This window comes from Mustela nigripes, chromosome 9 (genome assembly GCF_022355385.1).
Source record: "Mustela nigripes isolate SB6536 chromosome 9, MUSNIG.SB6536, whole genome shotgun sequence".
Classification (NCBI taxonomy): domain Eukaryota; kingdom Metazoa; phylum Chordata; class Mammalia; order Carnivora; family Mustelidae; genus Mustela; species Mustela nigripes.
Genome location: NC_081565.1, coordinates 84,460,054 through 84,480,937, shown reverse-complemented (window position 1 = coordinate 84,480,937; position 20,884 = coordinate 84,460,054). Strand labels below are relative to the sequence as shown.

At 41.7% G+C, this 20,884-nt stretch overlaps 1 protein-coding gene across 4 annotated transcripts in view; it reads left to right on the top strand.

Moving 5' to 3' along the window:
• Positions 1–20,884, top strand: part of LOC132024852 (histone-arginine methyltransferase CARM1-like) — a 247,794-nt gene that overhangs the window by 119,555 nt on the left and 107,355 nt on the right. For all 4 annotated transcript variants that reach the window (XM_059411943.1, XM_059411941.1, XM_059411944.1 and 1 more), the window contains exons 3-4: positions 19,342–19,448; positions 20,316–20,420. In XM_059411943.1, coding sequence (XP_059267926.1) covers positions 19,342–19,448; positions 20,316–20,420 — 212 coding nt within the window. The remainder of the gene's footprint in view (positions 1–19,341; positions 19,449–20,315; positions 20,421–20,884) is intronic.

The window sequence follows — 20,884 nt, the reverse complement described above, 5'->3', positions numbered from 1 at the left end:
CGCTATAAACATTGGGGTACAGATGGCCCTTCTTTTCACTACATCTGTATCTTTGGGGTAAAGACCCAATAGTGCAATTGCAGGGTCATAGGGAAGTTCTATTTTTAATTTCTTGAGGAATCTCCACACTGTTCTCCAAAGAGGCTGCACCAACTTGCATTCCCACCAAGAGTGTAAGAGGGTTCCCGTTTCTCCACATCCCCTCCAACACATGTTGTTTCCTGTCTTGCTAATTTTGGCCATTCTAACTGGTGTAAGGTGATATCTCAATGTGGTTTTAATTTGAATCTCCTTTATGGTTAGTGAGAATTTAGTGATTCGTTACTTGCATATAACATATAACAGTGCTCATCACAAGAGCCTTCCTTGGTACTCATCACCCATTTGGCTCATCTCCCTCCATCAACTCTCAGGTTGTTCTCTATTGTTAAGAGTCTGTTTTATCATTTGCTTCTCTCTCTTTTTCCTGCCTGTGTTCATTTGTTTCATTTCTTCAATTCCAATCTGAGTGAAATCACATGATTTTTCTTTCTCTGACTTATTTTCCTTAGCATAATGCACTCTGGTTCCATCCACATCATTGCAAATGGCAAGGTTTCATTCTTTTTTATGGTTGAGTAATATTCCATTGCATATACATACCACCTCTTCTTTATCCACTCATCGGTTGATGGACATTTGGGGTCTTTGCATAATTTTGGCTATTCTCGATAATGCTGCTATACACATCAGGGTGCATGTGTCCCTTTAAATCAGTATTTTTGTATCATTTGGGTAAATACCTAGTAGTGTAACTGCTAGGTCATAGAGTAGCTCTATTTTTAACTTTTTGAGGAATCTTCATTCTGTTTTCTAGAGGGGCTGCATCAGTTTGCATTCTCACTCACAACAGTATAAGAGGGTTCCCCTTTTTCTGCATTCTCGCCAACATCTGTTGCTTCCTCTGTTGTTGATTTTAGCCATTCTGACAGGTGTGAGGTGTATCTCATTGTGGTTTTGATTTGCATTTCCTTGATGAATGATATTGAGCATCTTTTCAAATGTCTGTTAGCCATCTGTATGTGTCCTTTGGAAAAATGTCTGTTCATTTCTTCTGCCTATTTCTTAACTGAATTATTTGGTTTTCTTGGGTGTTGAGATTGATAAGCTCTTTACAGATTTTGGATATGAACCCTTATCTGGATACATCCTTTGCAAATATCTTCTCCCATTCTGAAGGTCGCCTTTTAGTCTTGTTGGTTCTTTCCTTCCTCTTCTTTCATTTCTGATTATGCTTCCTTGGGTCATATTTTTTAAAGCTAATCTAGCTAAAGTTTTGCCTATTTTGTTTGTTGTTGTTTTGTTGTTTAAAAAAAACCCAGCCCTTAGTTCCATGGATGTATTCTTTTTTTTTTCTTCTCTATTTCACTTATATCTGCTCAGATCTTTGTTATTTTTTGTTGTTGTTGTTCCAACTTTGGACTTATTTTTGTCTTCCTTGAGATACAAAGTTAGGTTGTTTCTTTGAGGTCCTTCTTTTTTCTTTAAGTTGTTGTTTAATGTTGAAATTTCCCTCTTAGAACTGCTTTTGCTACATCCCATAGATTTTGGTATGTTTTATTTTCATTTTCATATGTCTCAATATATTTTATTTCTTCTTTGACCTATTGGTTGTTCAGGAGGGTGTTGTTTAATTTCCATGTATTTGTGAATTTTCCATCTTTTCTCCTGTTACTGGTTTCTAGTTTCCTACAGTTGGGGCCAGAAAAGATACTGGGTATGATTTCAGACTTCTTAAATATGCCAAGACTTGTTTTATAACATTGCAGATGATCTGGCCTAGTGAATATTCCATAGGTATTTGAGAAGCATGCATATTCTGCTGCTATTAGATAAGATGTTCTGTAGATGTCTGTTATGTCCATTTGATCTGAAGTATAGATTAAGTCCAGTGTTTCCTTATTGATTGTCTGGGTGGGTATTGAAGTAGGAAGTTACAGCCCCCAACCATCATTGTATTTTTGTCTATTTCTCCCGTCAGATCTGCTAGTATTTGCTTAACATATTTAGGTGCTCCAATGTTGGGTGTATATATATTTATGATTATTATATCTTCCTGGTGAATTGACCTCTTCATCATTATATAGTGACCTTTTTTGTCTGTTTTTAGTTTCTGGCTTAAAGTCTACTTTTTCTCATATAACTACAGGTATCCTGCTCTCTTGATTTCCACTTGCACGGAATGCCTTTTTATGTCCCTTCACTCTGAGCCTGTGTGTGTCCTTAAAGCTGAAGTGAGTCTCTTGTAATGAGCATGTATTTGGGTCTTGTGTTTGTGTGTGTGTGTGTACCTGCACGTGCTCATTCCTCCAGCCATTCTCTGCATTTTAATTGAAAATTAATTAGAAATTAATCTACTTATGAAACTAATATTATACTATATGTTAATAACTAGAATTAAAATAAAAACTTGAAACATTAAAAAAGAAATTAATCCACTTACATTTAGGATAATTATTGAAGGAGTAATTATTAATAGGTAAGGACTTACTAGTGCCATCTTATTAACTATTTTCTGCCTGTTTTATAATTCCCTTTTTCCAAAAAAAAAAATAAATAAATAATAATTCCCTTTTTCCTTTCTTCCTCTCTTGAAGTCTTCCTTCATAAATCAGTGATTTTTTTGTAGTGGTATACTTTGATTCCCTTCTCTTTATCATTTATGAATCTACTGCAGGTTTTGGCTTTGTGGTTACCATGAAGCTTACATAAAACATCTTATAAAGATAATGGTCTATCTTAATTTAACAACTTCAGTAGCACAAAAACTGTACCCTCTAACCTCCCCTTCCCCTTATTTTGGTTTTGATGTCTCAATTTACCTATTTTTATATTGTGTATTTATTAACAAATTATTAAACTATAGTTGTTTGTAATTCTCCTATCCTTAAAAAAATACACTTATCCTTTAACACTTAAACTAGAGTTAATTTGTTAACACATCACCATATTACAGAAGCACAGTATTTCTGAACTATTGTGTTCTGTATATGTTTTCATGTACTAATTAGTGTCTTTTTAGTTTATCTTTAAGAAATCCTTCCAGCATTTGTTATAAGGCAGGTCTAATAATGGTGATGAATTTCCTCAGCTTTTCTCTGTCTGGAATAGTATTTCTCTATTTCTGAAGAATAACTTTGCCAGTTAGGGTATTCTTGGTTGGTAATTTTTTTCTTTCAGCACCTTAATATATCATCCCACTTTCTCCTGACTTGTAAGGTTTATGCTAAGAGAGCCGCTGATACAACAATTGGGGTTCTCTTGCAAGTTACAAGCTTCTTTTCTCTTCCTGTTTTTAAAATTCTCTGTCTTTGATTTTTGACAGTTTTATTATAATGTTTTGGAGAAGGATTTTTTTTTTTTTTTTTGAGAGAGAGAGAGAATGTGTGTACACATGAGTTGGGGGAAGTCACAGAGGAGGGAGAGGGAGAAAGAATCTTAAGAAGGCTCCACACCCAGCGCAGAGCCTAGTGCAGGGCTCAGTCTCCTGACCTTAAGATCATGACCTAAGCCAAAATCAAGAGTTTCCTGCTTAACCAACTGAGCCATCTGGGCACCCCTGGGGAGGATTTTTTCAAGTTGAGTTTGTTTGGTACCTATGGGTACCAATCTCTCTTGAGATTTGGGAAATTCCCCCCATTATTCTTTTAAAGAAGCTTTCTGCCCCCGTTCCCTCTCTTTTCATTCTTGACCTCCAACACTTTGCAAATTGTTTCTTTTTACGGTGTCTCATAGATCGCATATGCTTTCTTTACTCTTTGTTTTTTAAATTATCAAACATATAGGTTTATGTGACTGTCCTCCATTCTGTATATTATCTTATTCACTCTTTATATTCTTTTTTCTTTGTTTTCTTTTGACTGGACATTTTTGAAGTCTGTCTTCTAACTCACAGATTCTTTTTTTCTATTTGATCCAGTTTGCTGTTGATACTCTGCATTGCATTTTTTTAACTCATTGCATTCTTTAGCTTCAGAATTTCCATTTGATTCTCTTTTATGATTTCTATCTCTTTGTAAAATTTATTTCTACAAACTTCTGGGTTTTTTTAATAGCTTATTGAGTTTCTTTAAAATAGCTATTTTGAATTATTTACTGGGTAAATCAGTCTTTATAATTGGTTACCAGCAGATTATTGTGATCTGTTGGTGATGTCATGTTGCCTTGATTTTTCATGTTCCTTGAAATTTACAAAACTGTCTTCACATTTGAAGTAGTATCATCTCTAGTCTTTACTAGCTGGAAGTGAAATCCCTTCCATCCGCCCTGCTAAGGAATCTCAGACTGTCTCAGACCTGTGAATACACCTGCTTCGTCTTTCTTGCCCCCTCATGTGGCAGAGTTCTTCAGCCTTAATGCCTTATTTCAATCTTGCAGTTCCCCAGCCAAATGCTGACAGTTTCCCTTTGTTTCCCCAAAGACGATGCTCAAGCTTAAGTTGGCGGTCTCTTCCTGGCCCACAGTTTTAAGCTTTCTATACATGCTCACTAGCCATCTGCCAAAGCTTGCTCTCACTGCCACCATCAGGAGCTCACACAGAGAGCTGGCCACAGAGGGGAGGTGTGGATAAATGAGTTGTGCAGAGCGCTGGCATGCCTGTGGGCCAACTGTGCAGATCTGTGGGCAAGGTGTCTCCAGCAGCTTGTTAGTGAGCTTTTTGATGAAGTCCACAACACAGTTAGTAGGATTCTTGTCCCTTAAATGCCCTCTGTGAGTCCTGTCTTCTGCTTTGCCAGTCTCTTACCATCTCCAGTCATGCTTCTCATGATTCAGTATTCTGGGCAGGATGGAGGAGAAACAGACATCTCTGGCAGCACTCCTCACAGCTGGGGAAGCTGGGAACTCACATATTCTCCCTTTCTCCCATGGTAGAAATCATGGGCGAGAAGATCTCTCTCAGCCCTGAGCTGTGCTTCCTTGGAAGAGAGGTGATGTGGGTAAAGCCAGACTTTTCTTCTTACCCTCTGCAGTGTGTCCAAATTCACTTTTTTTTCTTTTAACATATGCTGGCACTTATCCATTAAAAACCTGTATTTCCACAAAACTTTCTCATCCATGGGTGATTATCTAAGATATTATTTTCTGGGGGCTCTCAGACCATGGCTGAGAAGTGCCAGAGCTAGTTTATGGGTCCCTAGGGGGTCCACAGCTGGAATCAAGATCTGTGTATCTAGCACCTGACACATGGCGGGGTTAGACTTCTCTTCGGTCTTTTTGTGTACAGTGCTGAATTCCACAGCTCCTGCAAAGACACTTTTGACCACGGATGGATACCAAACTGTTGTTGGTGGTTGCGGGGGGGAGGGGTTGTAGGAATAAGGGATGTCTTATTCAGCTGTGATGCTGATATCACTCTAAATTTGGTGTTCTTGTTGCTTCATGCAGATACATTGTATACACTGTATCATTGATAGTCGCTTCGTTTATAAGGGATAGTGAGAGATCAGCTGGAATATTTAAAATAAATTTTGGTATAATTTTGCCAACATAGAATAGTGAATAACCTAGTCTTCAATGAAGTATCTCCAAAGAAAGAAATTCTGCATTTACACACATAGGACCCATTGCTGTCAGGGTTTTGTGATGCTTGGAATAAAAATCATTTTCCTGTCTCTCTGACTATAGCTGATGTCATTTCTTTATTATTTATGCTACCTCAATATAGCACATCTTAATTCTGTCTTTGTTCCTTTTTTGTTCCAAAGTAGAACATGCCCCTTAAGAATGTCCTGTGTTTGGGGCGCATGGGTGGCTCAGATGGTTAGGCATCTGACTTCGGCTCAGGTCATGATCCCATGGTCCTGGGATCGAGCCCCGCATCAGGCTCCCTGCTTCGGCGGGGAGTCTGCCTCTCCCTCTCTCTCCTCTTTGTCCCCCCTGCTATTGCCCTCTCATTCTCTCTGTCCGATAGATAAATAAAATCTTTTAAAAAAAGAGAGAGAATGTCCTATGTTTTTGAATTTCCCACTCTCTATAATGCAGATGCTGGTATTGGAATAAATGTTGGACTCACCAATTTGACTCTGAGAAAACTGTGTCTGTATCTCTCCTTCATCTGCACAGTGGAGATCATAATACCTCTTGGCAGCGTGGATTGAATTAAATAACACCATAAATATGAAGATATCAAATGGAGCAGTTTGTAAATATGAACTTGCTTTTTAACCATGGCTGAGACTGGTAGCAGGAAGTATCTCTCTTCTCCAGTCCGGATTGCTCTTTTGTGTTTCTCTCCCCTCCTGCTCTTTCCCCCAGCCTCCTCCTCTTCACTTTGGTTCCTGGGCAGATGCTACTGTGAAGACAGTGCGGCTCCCATCTGCTTTAAGCATATGGGACCAACACTGTTGCTTCCAAAGTCCTTGTATTTGCTCTTCAGAGCAGGGTGGGTTATTGTGTGGAAAGTGAGGCAGAAAGTTGCAGATTTGTTTCACCAGCCTGTTAAATCTTCATATAGTGACAGTGGAATCAATAGATCCGTCTTTCTGTCCACCATCCGTCCAGGCATCCATCTCCCAATTTCTTCCACTGCAAAATTGTGTTTCCACACACGTTTATGGGATAACATAAAAATATAAAGATTTCAAGATCAGGGAAAATCCAGAAAGCATAGAAGACTAAGGCCATGAGGAAATTAGAACAGCAGTCTGTGTATTATGGGATCCACGAGTACTACTGCTGACCCGTGATTATGGCTGAGCATTCTGGCACCCAAGCAAAAGAGGAAACATTATCAATTTACAAGATTCTCAATGTCCTTAAGGGGCAGAGCAGTGGCAGGTGGGCAGGCTGTATTAAGCAAAGTTTCTTTTGGCACTTAGGTCTAAAGAACCATTTTCAGGTGGGTCCATAATCATATGTGGAGCATCCTTCATATGAGAGTACCAAGGATTCTAACTTCAGCACTGACTCTAGAGCTGGTGTGCAGTTAAAGCTTCAGGTAGCCATGAAAACATTGACTGATAACTGCTATTCCTGGATTTAATCCTCCTGGCTTTAGGTACATGTTATATAGCATTCCATATGATCAAAGTGCAGATGATCTCAACCAGGGAACATTCATTCAACTATTGCTAAACCCATTAGTTGCTTATCACAGAAATAGATGGTTGGGTCAGTTTGTTAGGAGATGATAATGCAGTGCATGCTCTCGGCATCCTTTCTGGGTAGAATTGCTGCTCTTCAACTGTAGATGTCACACTCTTAAGTCCCTAGATCATCTCTAACTATAGGGAAATGCTGGGGAGGTGGATGAGCTAATAAAAATTCACCTTCACAGCTGAAATCACACTGACAGCAGTCAGCAGCACCATATTCCTGGGAAACTGAGTTGTTTGGGGATGATCATGACCCATGACTAGAGCTTATCAAAGACTCTACACTGAGAGTCTGAATCTGCTCTCATGAGTATCTGCCCAGAATATCAAAGTCATTGCCAAGAAGGTCAACAACGTCTACCATAAGCTCAAAATGAAACTAACAATTGGTTGAAAAGATAGCATGATAAAGTGTGACTATCGATGTCTGTAGCTTTTATGATTATTTCATGCTGCTTAGAAATAGAAGGGGAGTAGTTGATATTTTAAGTTTCAGACTTGTCCATTTAGTTTTGTAGCTGATCCTGGGGGACACAGGAGTGCAGACTCAAATGCCAACAGGGCCCAGGCAGGCTGTGGAAATGTAAGAGGCAGGCTAGCTGCAAACAAGAGAATGGTGGGAGCCGTGGTGAACAGGAGATCCCGTCTACCTTCAAAAGGGGGCAGAAGCTACTTCCCTTGTGCTGATTATAGGCACAGAGAGATTCAGACCCAGGGATATCCTGCTGCACAATTTTAACCAGAAACTCACATTTCCTGTGAAATTTTTCTGATTTTTAGACACATGATAGCCAAATTTAAAAATGCTTAAGAGCTGGATTTAGCCTGTGCTCAGTCATTTTGCACCCAGTGGACCAGCTATAAAAATGTGAAGGAGAAAACAGAACAGCAGAGATTGAGCTAGGAAGACATATGCCTGTCCGTGCTTTCAGCCAGTTATGGACTCGTGTCATTGAGAAAACAACAATAGGTGTGTTTTGCTGTCCCCAAGAAAATGAAGACGAGATAAATTTCTTGTAAGGTAGCACAGCTGTCTCATATTATTGTTAAATCCACGTTTGAGAGAGGTCGATCTTGAAAGTTGTATTGCAAAACCAAAGGGACTCTCTTTGTCATCTGAATTCGTCTTTTTATGTGACTCGAACGCTCAAGTCTACCAGGTACAAAGTACCTTCTTCCGTTTGCCTTGTAACAGGGGCAGATGTTCTTATCCAAGTTCAGGGGGTTTCTGTCTCATTCATTTACGGATAATACATGAAGAGAAGTCAGAGAGATTTCTTTTTTTTTCTGGTCTGCCTGTTAGGTTAAGTTTTCACTTGGTTAAATGAAATGGCCTGAACATGATGTTCTCGAAGTATAGGCTGCTGTTTCTTTTTTTTAATGTTATATTGGGTTGTATTAATGCTTACCCAGAATTAGTTGTTTGGGGAATGTGGGAGTATGGCATCAGCAGCTATAAAAATGTTGATCGAAGTTGCTAAACATCATTTTTAAGTGTGTAAATCTAATCAAATTAGAAATGAACCTTTCCCCCTTGCTTGGTGTCTACCCGCATTGCTTTGCTTGCTGGAAGGCGTATGCGCCAGGGGACCCGGTTGAATAATGGCTCATGCTGCCATATTAAAAATTCAGCCCTTCTGTGAATATATGTTAAATGCTCCAGAATGTACATTCTGGCCTCAACGAACTTCTGTCTCTCTGACCTTCACATAACTAGATGGTTTTGTGGAATTCAAAGAGAAGAGTATGGTGCAGTTTTTAAGGAAACCCTTGAAATGACTACAGTGTGAAAATATGTAAAACTGTTAGTAAAACGCAAAGCTAACCCAAACCCAACCCAAACCCAAAGCAAGAAAAACTCTTGGTAAACTTGGGTGAACTGGTAAAGAATCAGGAAGGAGAAAAAATCCAACATTGTTGGAGAATGGGGAGAATTTCTAGTCTATTCTAAAAGGGAAGTTACTGTGAGCAAGTGTGTCATGGCCCTTAAGGCCAAGGAGCAGAGTGTCCTCGGACCACAGCGGGGCACAGGGGGGGCCTGGGTACTCCTGCCATGGGCTCTCCCATCTGCACCTTTTTGTGTTATCATCTCCCTCAGCTGCCTTTTCCTTTTGTACTTGACACAGCGTGACCACCTCCCTTAAGACTAGAACATCTTCTAGCTGTGATGATTGAGTAATTTATTATCCAAATCAGGACTCTTTTTTCCCTCCCAGTTCATCCTTTTACAATTTTTATTTATTTACTTATTTCACCATGATAAATGTACTGTCAGCCCCATCACCCATTTCACCCATCCCCCCTACCCATCTTCCCTCTGGTAACTATCAATGGCCAGAACTCTTTGGAGTGCGAAAGGGAATAGGATTGATCATTTCTCTGGGACAGGCATACGAAGATGCAGGATCTCCCCCTCCCTTGAGAACCCCAGAGTCCGGCCACTTTATTTTGGTGTCTCTCAGTCTCTTGTTTCAGGCCGTGTGACCCCTTGTTCAGCAGCTCATTCTTAACTGAGTTGGGATTCGGGATCTGATGCTCATTCTCTGCTGGATGGAATATGGGACCCAGGGGTAGGAACTCAGAGCATCAGGAGCTGTGAGCAGGGCCAGATCATCTTAGCGGGGGGGTGGACAGCAAAAGGAAGCTGGTGACTCTGGCAGGGACAGGGACACAACCTGTTCTAGAACCAGAAGTGTTGGCTTGGTTGCTCTGTAGCCATTGCTCACAATAGCCCCCTAGGCTGGGAGCACAGCCTGGGGTGAGGCCAGCCCCAGCTCAAAGATGTCAGAAGTCAAGCCGCTGAATGTCTGTGTTCCATGGCTCACCTCCTTCCCCAGTTTGCCCCCTGAAGCACACAGAGTTTCTCACTTCTCCTTGGCCTGTTTCCACTTTGTAGTGATTCTCCTCTCTTAGCAGTGGTCAGCTGTGGTTTGGCCTGTCTTTACTCTCTTTTCTTCTGCTCACAGAAGCCCAGTTTTCCTTTGGTTTTAGATGGGGCTGACTCAAGTCTGTCAAGTCTGGACCCCTGGCTGGAATGATCGATTCAAAGGTGGGTCTTTAATTTAACAAGGTTCAGTGGAACTCAGTCTAGAGCATTTGTTGGAACATTTTGGGAAGACAGGATTTGCCGAGATGGTAGCAATGTATTTGTGGAGATGCTGGTGGTCGTCTCTTTCCATAAGGGGTTGTCTTGTCCTCCCGAGCATGAAGCCAAAACAGAGAAGTACAGAATAAGAAAGAGAGAGACAGAACTAGAAAGAGAGAGACAGAGACAGAGTTGAGAAACAGAGGGAGGGAGGAAGAGAAAGAGAGAGAGAGAGGATGTGTCTTAAAAATATCATTCGAGCATCCAGGCACAGCCATTCTTGAAAATAGAGTTTTAATCCTTGATTTTTCAGTTTTGTGAACCATAACGTTTCTATTTCAGTTAAACCTAGTTGAATTTCCACCACTTGCCAACAAAAGAGTTTTCACTTATGTCCTTGCTTTAGGCTCTTTTTCCTGCTCAGGCTCAGTCAGTTATCCCTCCATCCAAGGCTGTCCTCTGCGCCTTCTGTTTCCTGGAGTCCACACAGTTCTCAGATCGTGGGCTTTCCCTGTGTGGGTGGAGAGTCAGGGCAAGAGGCCTGGGGTCCCACGGGGATGAGGGACTTTGCTCAATATTCAAACGAACGAACAAATTTCCCTCCACAACCTACATTCTTGACAAATTGTGACGCTCACTTTTTTACTGATGTTTAGGTCAGTGCTGATCATCTCAGCAAGTGTTTAATGGGTTTTTAAGACGTGCATGAATATTGCCTCTGAAATTTGACAAAATGTGTGACCCAGTTGTTTTTGCATAAGACTCTTAACATTTAGAGATATGACAAGTAACAAACTATTCCCCAGGAGCCCTCTCCAGTGCTTTGTACTCGTGTTTTAGTAGGACAAAAATAGTGTTAGGTAAGTGTTATATGGATTATGAATTACAGGTTTTGTTGCAAACTGCCGGGCTTTGAAAGAAGAGCTAAGCCAAATAATGCATTCGGTTTCTCGGAGTGCATAAGTACTTTTGTTTTAAGAGAGGTTGATTTGGCGATTGCTTTCACAGGATGCTGACAAGTTATTTTGTTTTTTTGTTTGGTCTCCCCCCGCCCCCACCCCGCCAGAAGGAGACAGAAACACTATAAGGGAGAAATTAGCTTGAAGTTTGGTGAAGCTGTTCATTTTTCTGGTTTCTCATGCACCCGATAGAAATATCTAGGGTCTCATAATAATGCTCTGTTAACCACTCAGTCTGCTTTACATCTGAGTCCTTTTGCTCCTTGACTAAGAAAATCAGCGTGTATGAGACATAAAAAGGGCCCTCCTTGTGTTGTATTTCACTCGGCAGCTGTATTCAGAGGGAAGACCAGCATTGCAGCCCTCGGCAGCACGTTCATGCTGCTCGGACGAGCCCTGATAAAACTGTCTGCTGCTCCAGCTCGGACCGCATAGGAAGAATCCACGCAGGGTGTCCCAAGTGACTCCACGCCATTTCCATCCTGCGGGGACACACCCAGAGCATGAAGCCAGGGGAAGGAGAACTGAATGGGGGCAAGCGGTCAGCACTGCTGTCTTCTCCTGACAACAAGGAAAGAAATTGCTTCCTTAGGTAGTGTATTTGCAAGTATCTTCTCCCATTCCGTGGGCTGCTGCAGCCTGGTCAACTGTTTCCTTTGCTGTGCAGAAGATTTTTATCTTGATGAAGTCCCAGTGGTTCATTTTCACTTTTGTTTCACTTGCCTTTGGAGGTGTATCTTGAAAGAAGTTGCTGTGGCTGGTGTCCAAGAGGTTATTGCCTGTGTCCTCCTCTAGGATTTTGATGGATTCTGGTCTCCCATTGAGGTCTATCATCCATTTTGAGTTTATCTTTGTGTGTGGTGTAAGGGAATGGTCCAGTTTCGTTCTTCTGCACATAGCTGTCCGATTTTCCAACACCATTTGTTGAAGAGACTGTCTTTTTTCCTGATAGGGGACGGGGCGGGGGGGAATCCAAAGGGGGAGAAATCAGAGAGGAAGATGAACCATGAGAGACTATGTACCCCAAGAAACAATCTGGGAGTCTCAGAAGAGAGGAGGGTATGGGGAGAGGGTAACAGAGTGATGGGTATTGAGGAGAACATGTGCTGTGATGAGCCTTGGGTGTTACACTTAACTAATGGATCATTGAGCACTACATCAGAAACTAATCAGGTACTACACAGTGGCTAACTGAACGCAACAAAAAAAAAAATAAATAAAAAAAAGAAAGAAATTGTTTCCTTAGGTACCCCATAAAATAAGCTCCATTTGGTAAACTTGAGCTGGTGGGCTAGAGAAGATTAAAATAGTCTGTATGTAAATTCATCAAGATAGCCAAAAGCAGTTTCTGCAACCGTGTTTAGAGTTTGACATATTATTATTGTTTTGTGTTTTTTTTTTAAGTCCACACCATGATTATCATACTGTCAGTTGTGTTTTCTGGTATAATTTTGGGACATGTGGCCTGAACAGCTGATGCAGTCAGGCAGGTAGTACCCTTTCATGCAAAGAAAGATGCTCGTCTCTTGGTAAATAAACTGTACGGAAAGCGCTACAGACAGTATCACTTGTAAACAGCAGCTATTTAAGAGAAGCGAGCAAACAAAACCATATCCCGTCAATCTGGCTCTTTTTGAAGTAACAACACTAAGGAAATAGTCTCCATCGTCTCTTGATCCGTGAGTATAGCTCATGCTGAAGTGGAAAAGTAAGGGCTTGTTAGGGAGAAACTGAAATCAAGCTTGAGCATCAAAGGAAAGTAATCAGAGTCATGGCGGCAGCACGGTTAATATGTGCAGGACAGAGAAAACGACATCTTTGTGTTTGCAGAGAAGCATGAGAAAACATGGCAGCTGACGACAGTGTGACGACAATGCCAGTCCCACCAGGCCAGCCTCTTCCCAAACAGCATGGAACAGTCTGTCCTTTGAAAGGAGTTCCCCTTTTACCCAGAAGTCATGACCCCACGTCAGAGGGACTTGACTTGTATTTGTCGTTGAGGTCGTGTCCCCATCCATACACTCTGCCCTCAACTTCGGACTTCCAGGATATACCCAGTGGGGACCTTTTTCTTCCAGAGCAGTGGTTCTGACCCCTGTCCTCTTACCTCTTCTGCCCTGAGTGGCCAAAGGAGCCAATGTGCAAATGTGAAAGTCCGTTTAGATTTGACTGTGTTCTAACGGCATGCCTTTCTTTTCTCTAGGAGCCAATGATGGCTACTTTTAAACAAGTGGTCCCTGCAGATCGAAAGGCTTTTCTATACAAAATAATAATAATAATAGTAATAATAATAATAATAACTTTTTGCCAAAATGTTCTCCAAAGGCAAAGTTGCCTGCTGGATTTAAAGATTCCTCTTACCAAAAGTCCCTCCCCCTAGTTTGGAGAACCAAGGAAGAGAAGGTGTCTTACTTATGTTGTGTCCCATTCTGGATTTGCACGGACCATTGCCGTAGATGGAATGTTGGTGTCTCCCCCAAAGCTCGTATTTTGAAACCTAATCTTTAGATGGTGGTGTTTGAAGGTAGAGCCTTTGGGATGTGACTATAAAAGAGACCTGAGGTCCCTTGCCACTCCCACCGTGTGAGGACATAACCGGAAGCTAGCGGTCTACCACTCAGGAAAGGTATCTCACCAGAACCGGACCATGCTGGTCCCTTGACCTTGGACTTCCAGCCTGGACCTGTGCGGAATGGATTCTGTTGTTTAAAAATCACCCGGTCTGTGGTACTCTGTTAGAGCAGCAGATTAAGACAGTGTCCTCCAGAGTCTGTCCTTCTGAACACTGAAGGGAGGGAGAAATCAACAATTAAACTTGTTTTCCTTTTGAAAGTACTTTTTAGAAAAAATATACATTATATGGAAACACAGACATTTCCTTTCTTTGCACACATCTGTTTAACCATTAAAATAAAAGCAAGGGTAGCTTGTGAAGAACATTCTCCCGGGAGCCATTGTGACCGAAGTCACCATAGACAAGAGTTCACTGATGCTGATTTCTCGACTTCCCTGGATGCTCCTTATTTCCCAAATCCCATAAATACATCTTAAACTTGTCAAATAAGAGATTCTCATAGAGTTGTGACTGTAGTGGCTGTAATGTAACAATACAATATTTTATAGTAGAAACGTGGTAGAGCTGATCTATCCACTTAGTGACTATTTTGGAAGTCTGTGTATTGTGCGGATGCTGGTGTGACCTTAAACTTTGTTGGAGCTTTTACATTTTCCTTTGGAGACCGTTGGTGAGTGATGTAAGACTGTCCGTGTTACTTGATAGTCATGATCTTGTTTGTGAACTAAGAATGATACTTTGCAACTTGTCACACATCCTGTTTACTAAATTAGGCGCCCATTATATTTGGCTGTATTAAAATCTCAGATGCCCCCCAGAGTAGGGAGACTTGTAATTGCTGGAATATTCAAAGGACTCTTTGTTGAACAATTGAATTTACTGTAGGCTTTGAAAGCCCAAACAGCGTACATGCCCAGGACTCAGAGAACGCACAGATGGGTGACACAGACCATGGCTGGCAGTCTCTAAGAGCTCAGAGGGAATTGGAGACATGCCAAGAGACTAGAGCGGAGTTAGTATCATCTAATATCTTCCAGGGTGTTTTAGTATGTCTGAGAAATATTATTTTATTTTTTGGTGAGAACATTTCTGTTGTCCCGACAAATTTCAGTTATACCATACACTGTTAGCAACTAAAGTCACCCTGTCATGGATTAGATCCTCAGATCTTATAACCCCTTATAACTAAACATTTATATCCCTTTACCGACCTCTTCCTGTTCTTTTCTGCCCTCCAGCTGAAGGCAACCACTTTTCTACTCTTTGTTTCTATGAGTTTGACTTTTTAAAAGAAGAGTCCACATATAAGTGATAACATACTCTGTTTGTCTTCCTCTGCCTTATTTAATTTAATGCCATCACATTCTATCCATGTTGTCCCATATGACTGAGTTTCCTTTTGTATTATGGATGAATAATATTTCATTGGGGGAAGTAGATATAATATAATATATCTCGTGTGTGTGTGTGTGTGTGTGTGTGTGTGTGTGTGTGTGTGAGACCTCTTTATCCATTCATCTGTTGACAGAGACTTAGGCTACTTCCATGTCTTAGCCATTATGAATAATGTTGAAATGCACATGGGAGTGCTGCTATCTCTTTGAGATAATGATTTCACTTCCTTTGGATATATGCCCGGAAGTGGGACTGCTGGGTCATACAGTGGTACTATTTTAATTTTTCAAGGAACGTCCATAATGTATCTCACAGGGGCTGCACCAATATACATTCCCGCCAACAGTGCCCAAGGACTCCCTTTTCTCCACATCCTCTCTGATACTTGTTACTTTTTATCGCTTTGATGACAGCCTAACAAGTGTGAGGTGATGTCTCATTGTGGTTTTGATTTGCATTTACCTGGTGATTAGTGATACGGAGCATCTTTTTATGTATCTGTTGGCCATCTGTGTTTTTGGGAAAAAGTCTGCTCAGTCCCTTAGCCTATTTTTTTAGTCAGAATGGTTGTTTTGGGTTTTTTTGTTTTTTGTTTTTTGGTTTTTTCCTGCTATTGAGTTGTGTGAGTTCTTTATGTGTTTTGGATATTAACCTCTTATCAGATATGTGATTTGCAAATATTTCCTCCCATTTAATAGTTGCCTTTTTATTTTGTTGATGGTTTCCTTTGCTGGGCAGAATCTTTTTAGCTTGATGTATTCCTACTTACTTATTTTTCCTGTTGTTGCCTTTGCTTTTGGTGTCAAATTCAAAAAATCGTTACCAAGACCAGTGTTGAGGTGTTTATCCCTGTGTTCTTCTAGAAGTCTTACGGTTTCAGATCTTGTGTGCAACCCTTTGATCCATTTTGAGTCGGTTATTGCGTAGGATGTAAGACACAGGGCTGGTCACGTTGTTCTGCATGTGGACATCCAGTTTTCCCAGCGTCAGTTAAAAAGACTGTCCTTTCCCTGTTATATATTCTTGGTTTCTTTGTTGTAAAGTGACTGAGTGTATAAGCCGGAGGCTCTCCAATCTGGTCCATTCTATGTGTCTGTTTTTATGACAGTACCATACTGTTTAATTACGGTAGCTTGGCAATGTAGTTTGAAATCAGAAAGTGTGATGCTTCCAGCTTCGTTCTTCTTTCTCAAGATTTCTTTGCCTATTAGGAGTTTTGCAGTCCCAGGCACACTTCAGGATTGTTTTTCTTTTTCTGAAAAATGTCATTGGAATTTAGATAGGAATGGCATTAAAACTGCAGATTGCTTTGGGTATATGAGCAGTTTAATATGAATTCTTCCAATCCATGAGCATGGGATATATTTACACTTCTTTGTCTCATCCTCAATTTTTTTCATCCAGTGTGTTACAGCTTTCAGAGAACAGATAGCTGGTATCACCTCCTTGATTCTGTTTATTCCTAAGTAGTTTATTCTTTCTGATGCCATCTTAAATGGGATTGCTGTCTTCATTTCTCTTTCTAGTAGTTCGTTGTTGGTGTTTTAGAAACACAGCTTATTTTTGCATGTTGATATTGTGTCTTGCAGCTCTACAAACTTGTTGGCTATAATAGTTTTTTGGTGGGGTCCTTTGGGATTTTCTATATATAATATCATGTCGTCTGCAAATAGAGACAGTTTTGCTTCTTCCTTTCCAAGTTGAATGGCTTTTGTTTCTTTTTATTGCACAATTGCTCTGAGTAGGACTTCCAATGCTACCCTGAATAGGAGTGGTGAGAGTAAGCACCCTTGTCTTGCTTCTGGTCTTAGAGCTTTCAGCGTTTCACCGTGGGCTATGATGTCAGCCGCAGGATTGTCACCTGTGGCCTCGCGGTGTTGAGGTGTGTTCCCTTTATACCCAGTTTGTTGCAAGTTTTTATCTGACAAAGTTTTCAAGCATCATCTAGTATTTTTTAAAGGGAATAAAATGCAAATATAGAAAATTGTAGTTCTATAGGGTTGGTACATTTGACCCTCAATAGAACTTGATAAGCAAATAAGTAGGTCCAAAATTTGAAGGAACATAGTTAAAAACCTTGTTGAAATTAAGATCTACTAAGGCTCGGATGTTACCTCTGAGAACAAATAGGACAAATGGAAGCAAAAGGACATTATAGTTACTGGGCTTTGTAGCTGTAAGTGTGGTTGAGAGATTCTGTATGAAAAGTGTTGGCAGTAAACTGTGATGCTGTTATTATAAGTAATGTAGAGATTAGGTAAAACAGCAACGAAAAAAAATTACTAGGAGATTTTATCCCAAAATATAATATTAATGGTTATATCTAGGAATCATTTTTCATTTCTGGCTTCCTTTTCTAAGTTTTAAAATTTCATATGATTAAGTCATACACAAATTATTATTTTTTGATTGACTTACTAGGTGTGGGGTGAGGGTCAAGCATCCATAGTTTAAAAAATATTTTCAGGTGATTCTGATCAAGTGTTGAGGCCCTCCATGCCTGTGGGTATTCCAGAACATAACAGTGAGGAAAGGCTGGTTGACCTGAATCTTGGGGAATGAAAAGGGATTTTATGTCAAAAGTGAATTTAAAGAGAAGAGCTTATTTTGGCCATTCTAACTGGTGTAAGGTGGTATCTCAATGTGGTTTTGATTTGAATCTCCCTGATGGCTAGTGATGATGAGAATTTTTTCATGTCTCTGTTAGCCATTTTTACCCTGAAGATACAGACATAGTGACGAGAAGGGCCACCTGTACCCCAATGTTCATAGCAGCAATGGCCACAGTCGACAAACTGTGGGAAGAACCAAAATGTCCTTCAACGGACGAATGGATGAGGAAGATGTGGTCCATATACACTATGGAGCATTATGCCTCCATCAGAAAGGATGAATACCCAACTTTTGTAGCAACATGGACAGGACTGGAAGAGATTACACCAAGTAAAATAAGTCAAGCAGAAAGAGTCAGTTATCATATGGTTCACTTACTTATGGAGCATAAGGAATAGCATGGAGGACATTAGGAGAAGGAAAGGAAAAGTGAATTGGGGGAAATCGGAGGGGGAGATGAAGCATGAGAGACTGTGGACTCTGAGAAACAGACAGGGTTTTGGAAGGGAGGCAGTGGGGGGATGGGTGCGCCTGGTGGTGGGTATTCAGGAGGGCACGGATTGCATGGAACACTGGGTGTGGTGCATAAGCATTGAATCTTAGAACACTGAAAAAATAAATTTAAATTTAAAAAAATAGAGAAAGAAGAACTGGAGGGTTTCAAGTCAAGAAGCTAGGCGGGGGCCTGATTGATGTGGGAATTCACGAGGAATTCCGCATGGCGGGAGTGTGGAGGCCGTGGGGCACAAGGAGGTGTACAGGGTAGCGTGCAAGGGCAGCCAAAGCCTGAGAGGCTGGAGCTCACGGGGAATGGAGAGTGTGTGGTCCTCCGGAATCCAGCGCAACTGTGAGGGAGAGACCTGGGCGCATCACCAGTGGTGGAGAGAGAGAGGATCACAGTGGTGAGGACTTCTGGGCAAGGGTGTCAGCATTCTAAGGTCACAAAGCTCCACCACTGGGTATGCTGTGCTATCTCTGAGCAATAACACTTCTGGGATTTTCTGAGCCGTCATCTATGTATTTCTTTCCCTCAAATAATAGAAAGCATTTCCTTGTATTCAACATCTCTTCAGTTATTTTACTTTTCCTCTCCATGCCTAGAGAATACTAAATATGAAAAAAAAAACTGTTGTGACAAGAGAATGAGATTTTATATATATATATATATATATATATACATACATACATATGTATATCTATTCATTATATGTATATTTTGTATTCACATGTATTTTTTTTTTTCCTTATCATCAACAATCACCTTCCCCAGAGCGCACACTGAGAATAAGCCTGTAAGCTTTGTGAGCACAGGACCAGGAGAATTCCCTGAGCCCGGGCTCCGAGTGTCCCGTTATGCTGTGTAAGGTGACACTGGTGAATGCAGATATGGCTGGCACGTGCAAGGAAGCCTGTCGCATCTCCGAGGGGCGCCCGTTCCCACCCTGCCATTCCTTGTCACGTGTGTCCTGGCATGGACTTGCCCTTTGAGTCTTCTAGTAGTTTCTCAGAATTGTGTAAAAGTGCAGTGGTCAGTTGTGTGGTGCCCTCGGTGTAGAAACGGTCTGCCTTTTATCCTCGCAGATCTCAGCTCATTTTCAAACACCCTGAAAAGATGCCGGAAGGAGAAAAAGGAATCCTCGGTGTTCAGCCAGCGGACAGAAGAGGCATCTGCCGTACAGTACTTCCAGGTCAGGAAATGTTTTACCCCCCGGGGGGGCAAGGAGTCATTTCCAGGTGATGCACACCTGCAGACACACTTGTGGACACAACCTGGGGAGGCTGGAGGGCAGAGAGGCGGCAGTGGGCGTGGCCCTGGCCCTTCCCACCATGCCATCCCCGGAGCAGCAGCCATGGCAGCAGCCCCTGGGTTGCTCTCACTTCCCAAGTTGTCAGGACTTGGGGACAAGCGGCCGAATCTCTCTGAGCCTCAGTTTGTCGTCTGGGGAATGAAATTCATCTGGTATTTGTATGATTTAACTTGATTAGAGGTTGTACGTGAAACATTTATCTTTGTGCCTGTAACATAGCAAACTCTACCCGAGGGGGGCAGTTGCAGTGCTGAGACTCGTGACTCAGTATTCACGGATTGGAGTGCACCCGTCCCCAGCCGGCTTCCCTGGTCACCGTAACTGTCACCACCACCTGCTCCCCCGTCCTGCCCTCGCTGCACATCTCTGTCCAAGTCCTGCTTTTCTCTCTTGGCTCAGGAGACTCCGTTTTGTCTCCGGGCTCTTTCTCTCTCTCACCCCTGTTTCCCCTCGGTCTGTCTTCTCTTATAGCCTCTGCTTTGAAAAGAGACCCTGGGCACGCATCTGGTCAGTATCTAGGCCTGGATCTCTTGCACAGAGCGGCCTTTTGGGGTCTGGGGTCAGCTTACAGTTCTGGACGTTCCAAATAGGGCAAACGTGGACAGGTCCCTGCCCCTTTCAGAGCCTCAGCTGGCCACCACGTTAGGCTCAGCCCACCTTGACCCAGGTGGCTGCAAGAACCGAGGGCTCATCGAGGTGATGCCTTGTGGGTTGTTGACTCTCTCTGTCCTTCTGTTTTCCTTACAGTTTTATGGCTGCATTTCCCAGCAACAGAACATGATGCAGGATTTTGTGAGGACAGCCACTTACCACAGAGCCATCCTCCAGAACCACACTGACTTCAGAGACAAGGTAATGCAGGCAGCGTGTTCTTAATCACGAACCATTTTAAGAAGCCTTGTCAAAAACCAGAATCCAGATTATGCTCGGATAGAATGACCATATGACCCAGCAATCCCACTCCTGGTTATATACACCCAAGAATTGAAAGCAGGTATTCAAACAACTGTTTGTACCTGAATGTTTATAGCAGCACTATTCACGATTAGCCAGAAAGCGGAAAGAACCCCAAATGCCCGTCAGCTGGTGAATGGATAAACACAATGTGGTCTAGCCACACAGTGCAATGTTGTGGGTGCATTCATATTTACCTCGTCCGTAAAAATAGTGCAGTGCTGGTCCAGCCATCAACATCCATGAACTTCCAGAATGTGCAAGTGAAACAAGTTACAAAAACTGATGCATATGATTCCACTTACCTGAAACGTCTAGAATAGGCAAATCCATATAAAGGAAGCAGACTCCTGGTGACTGGG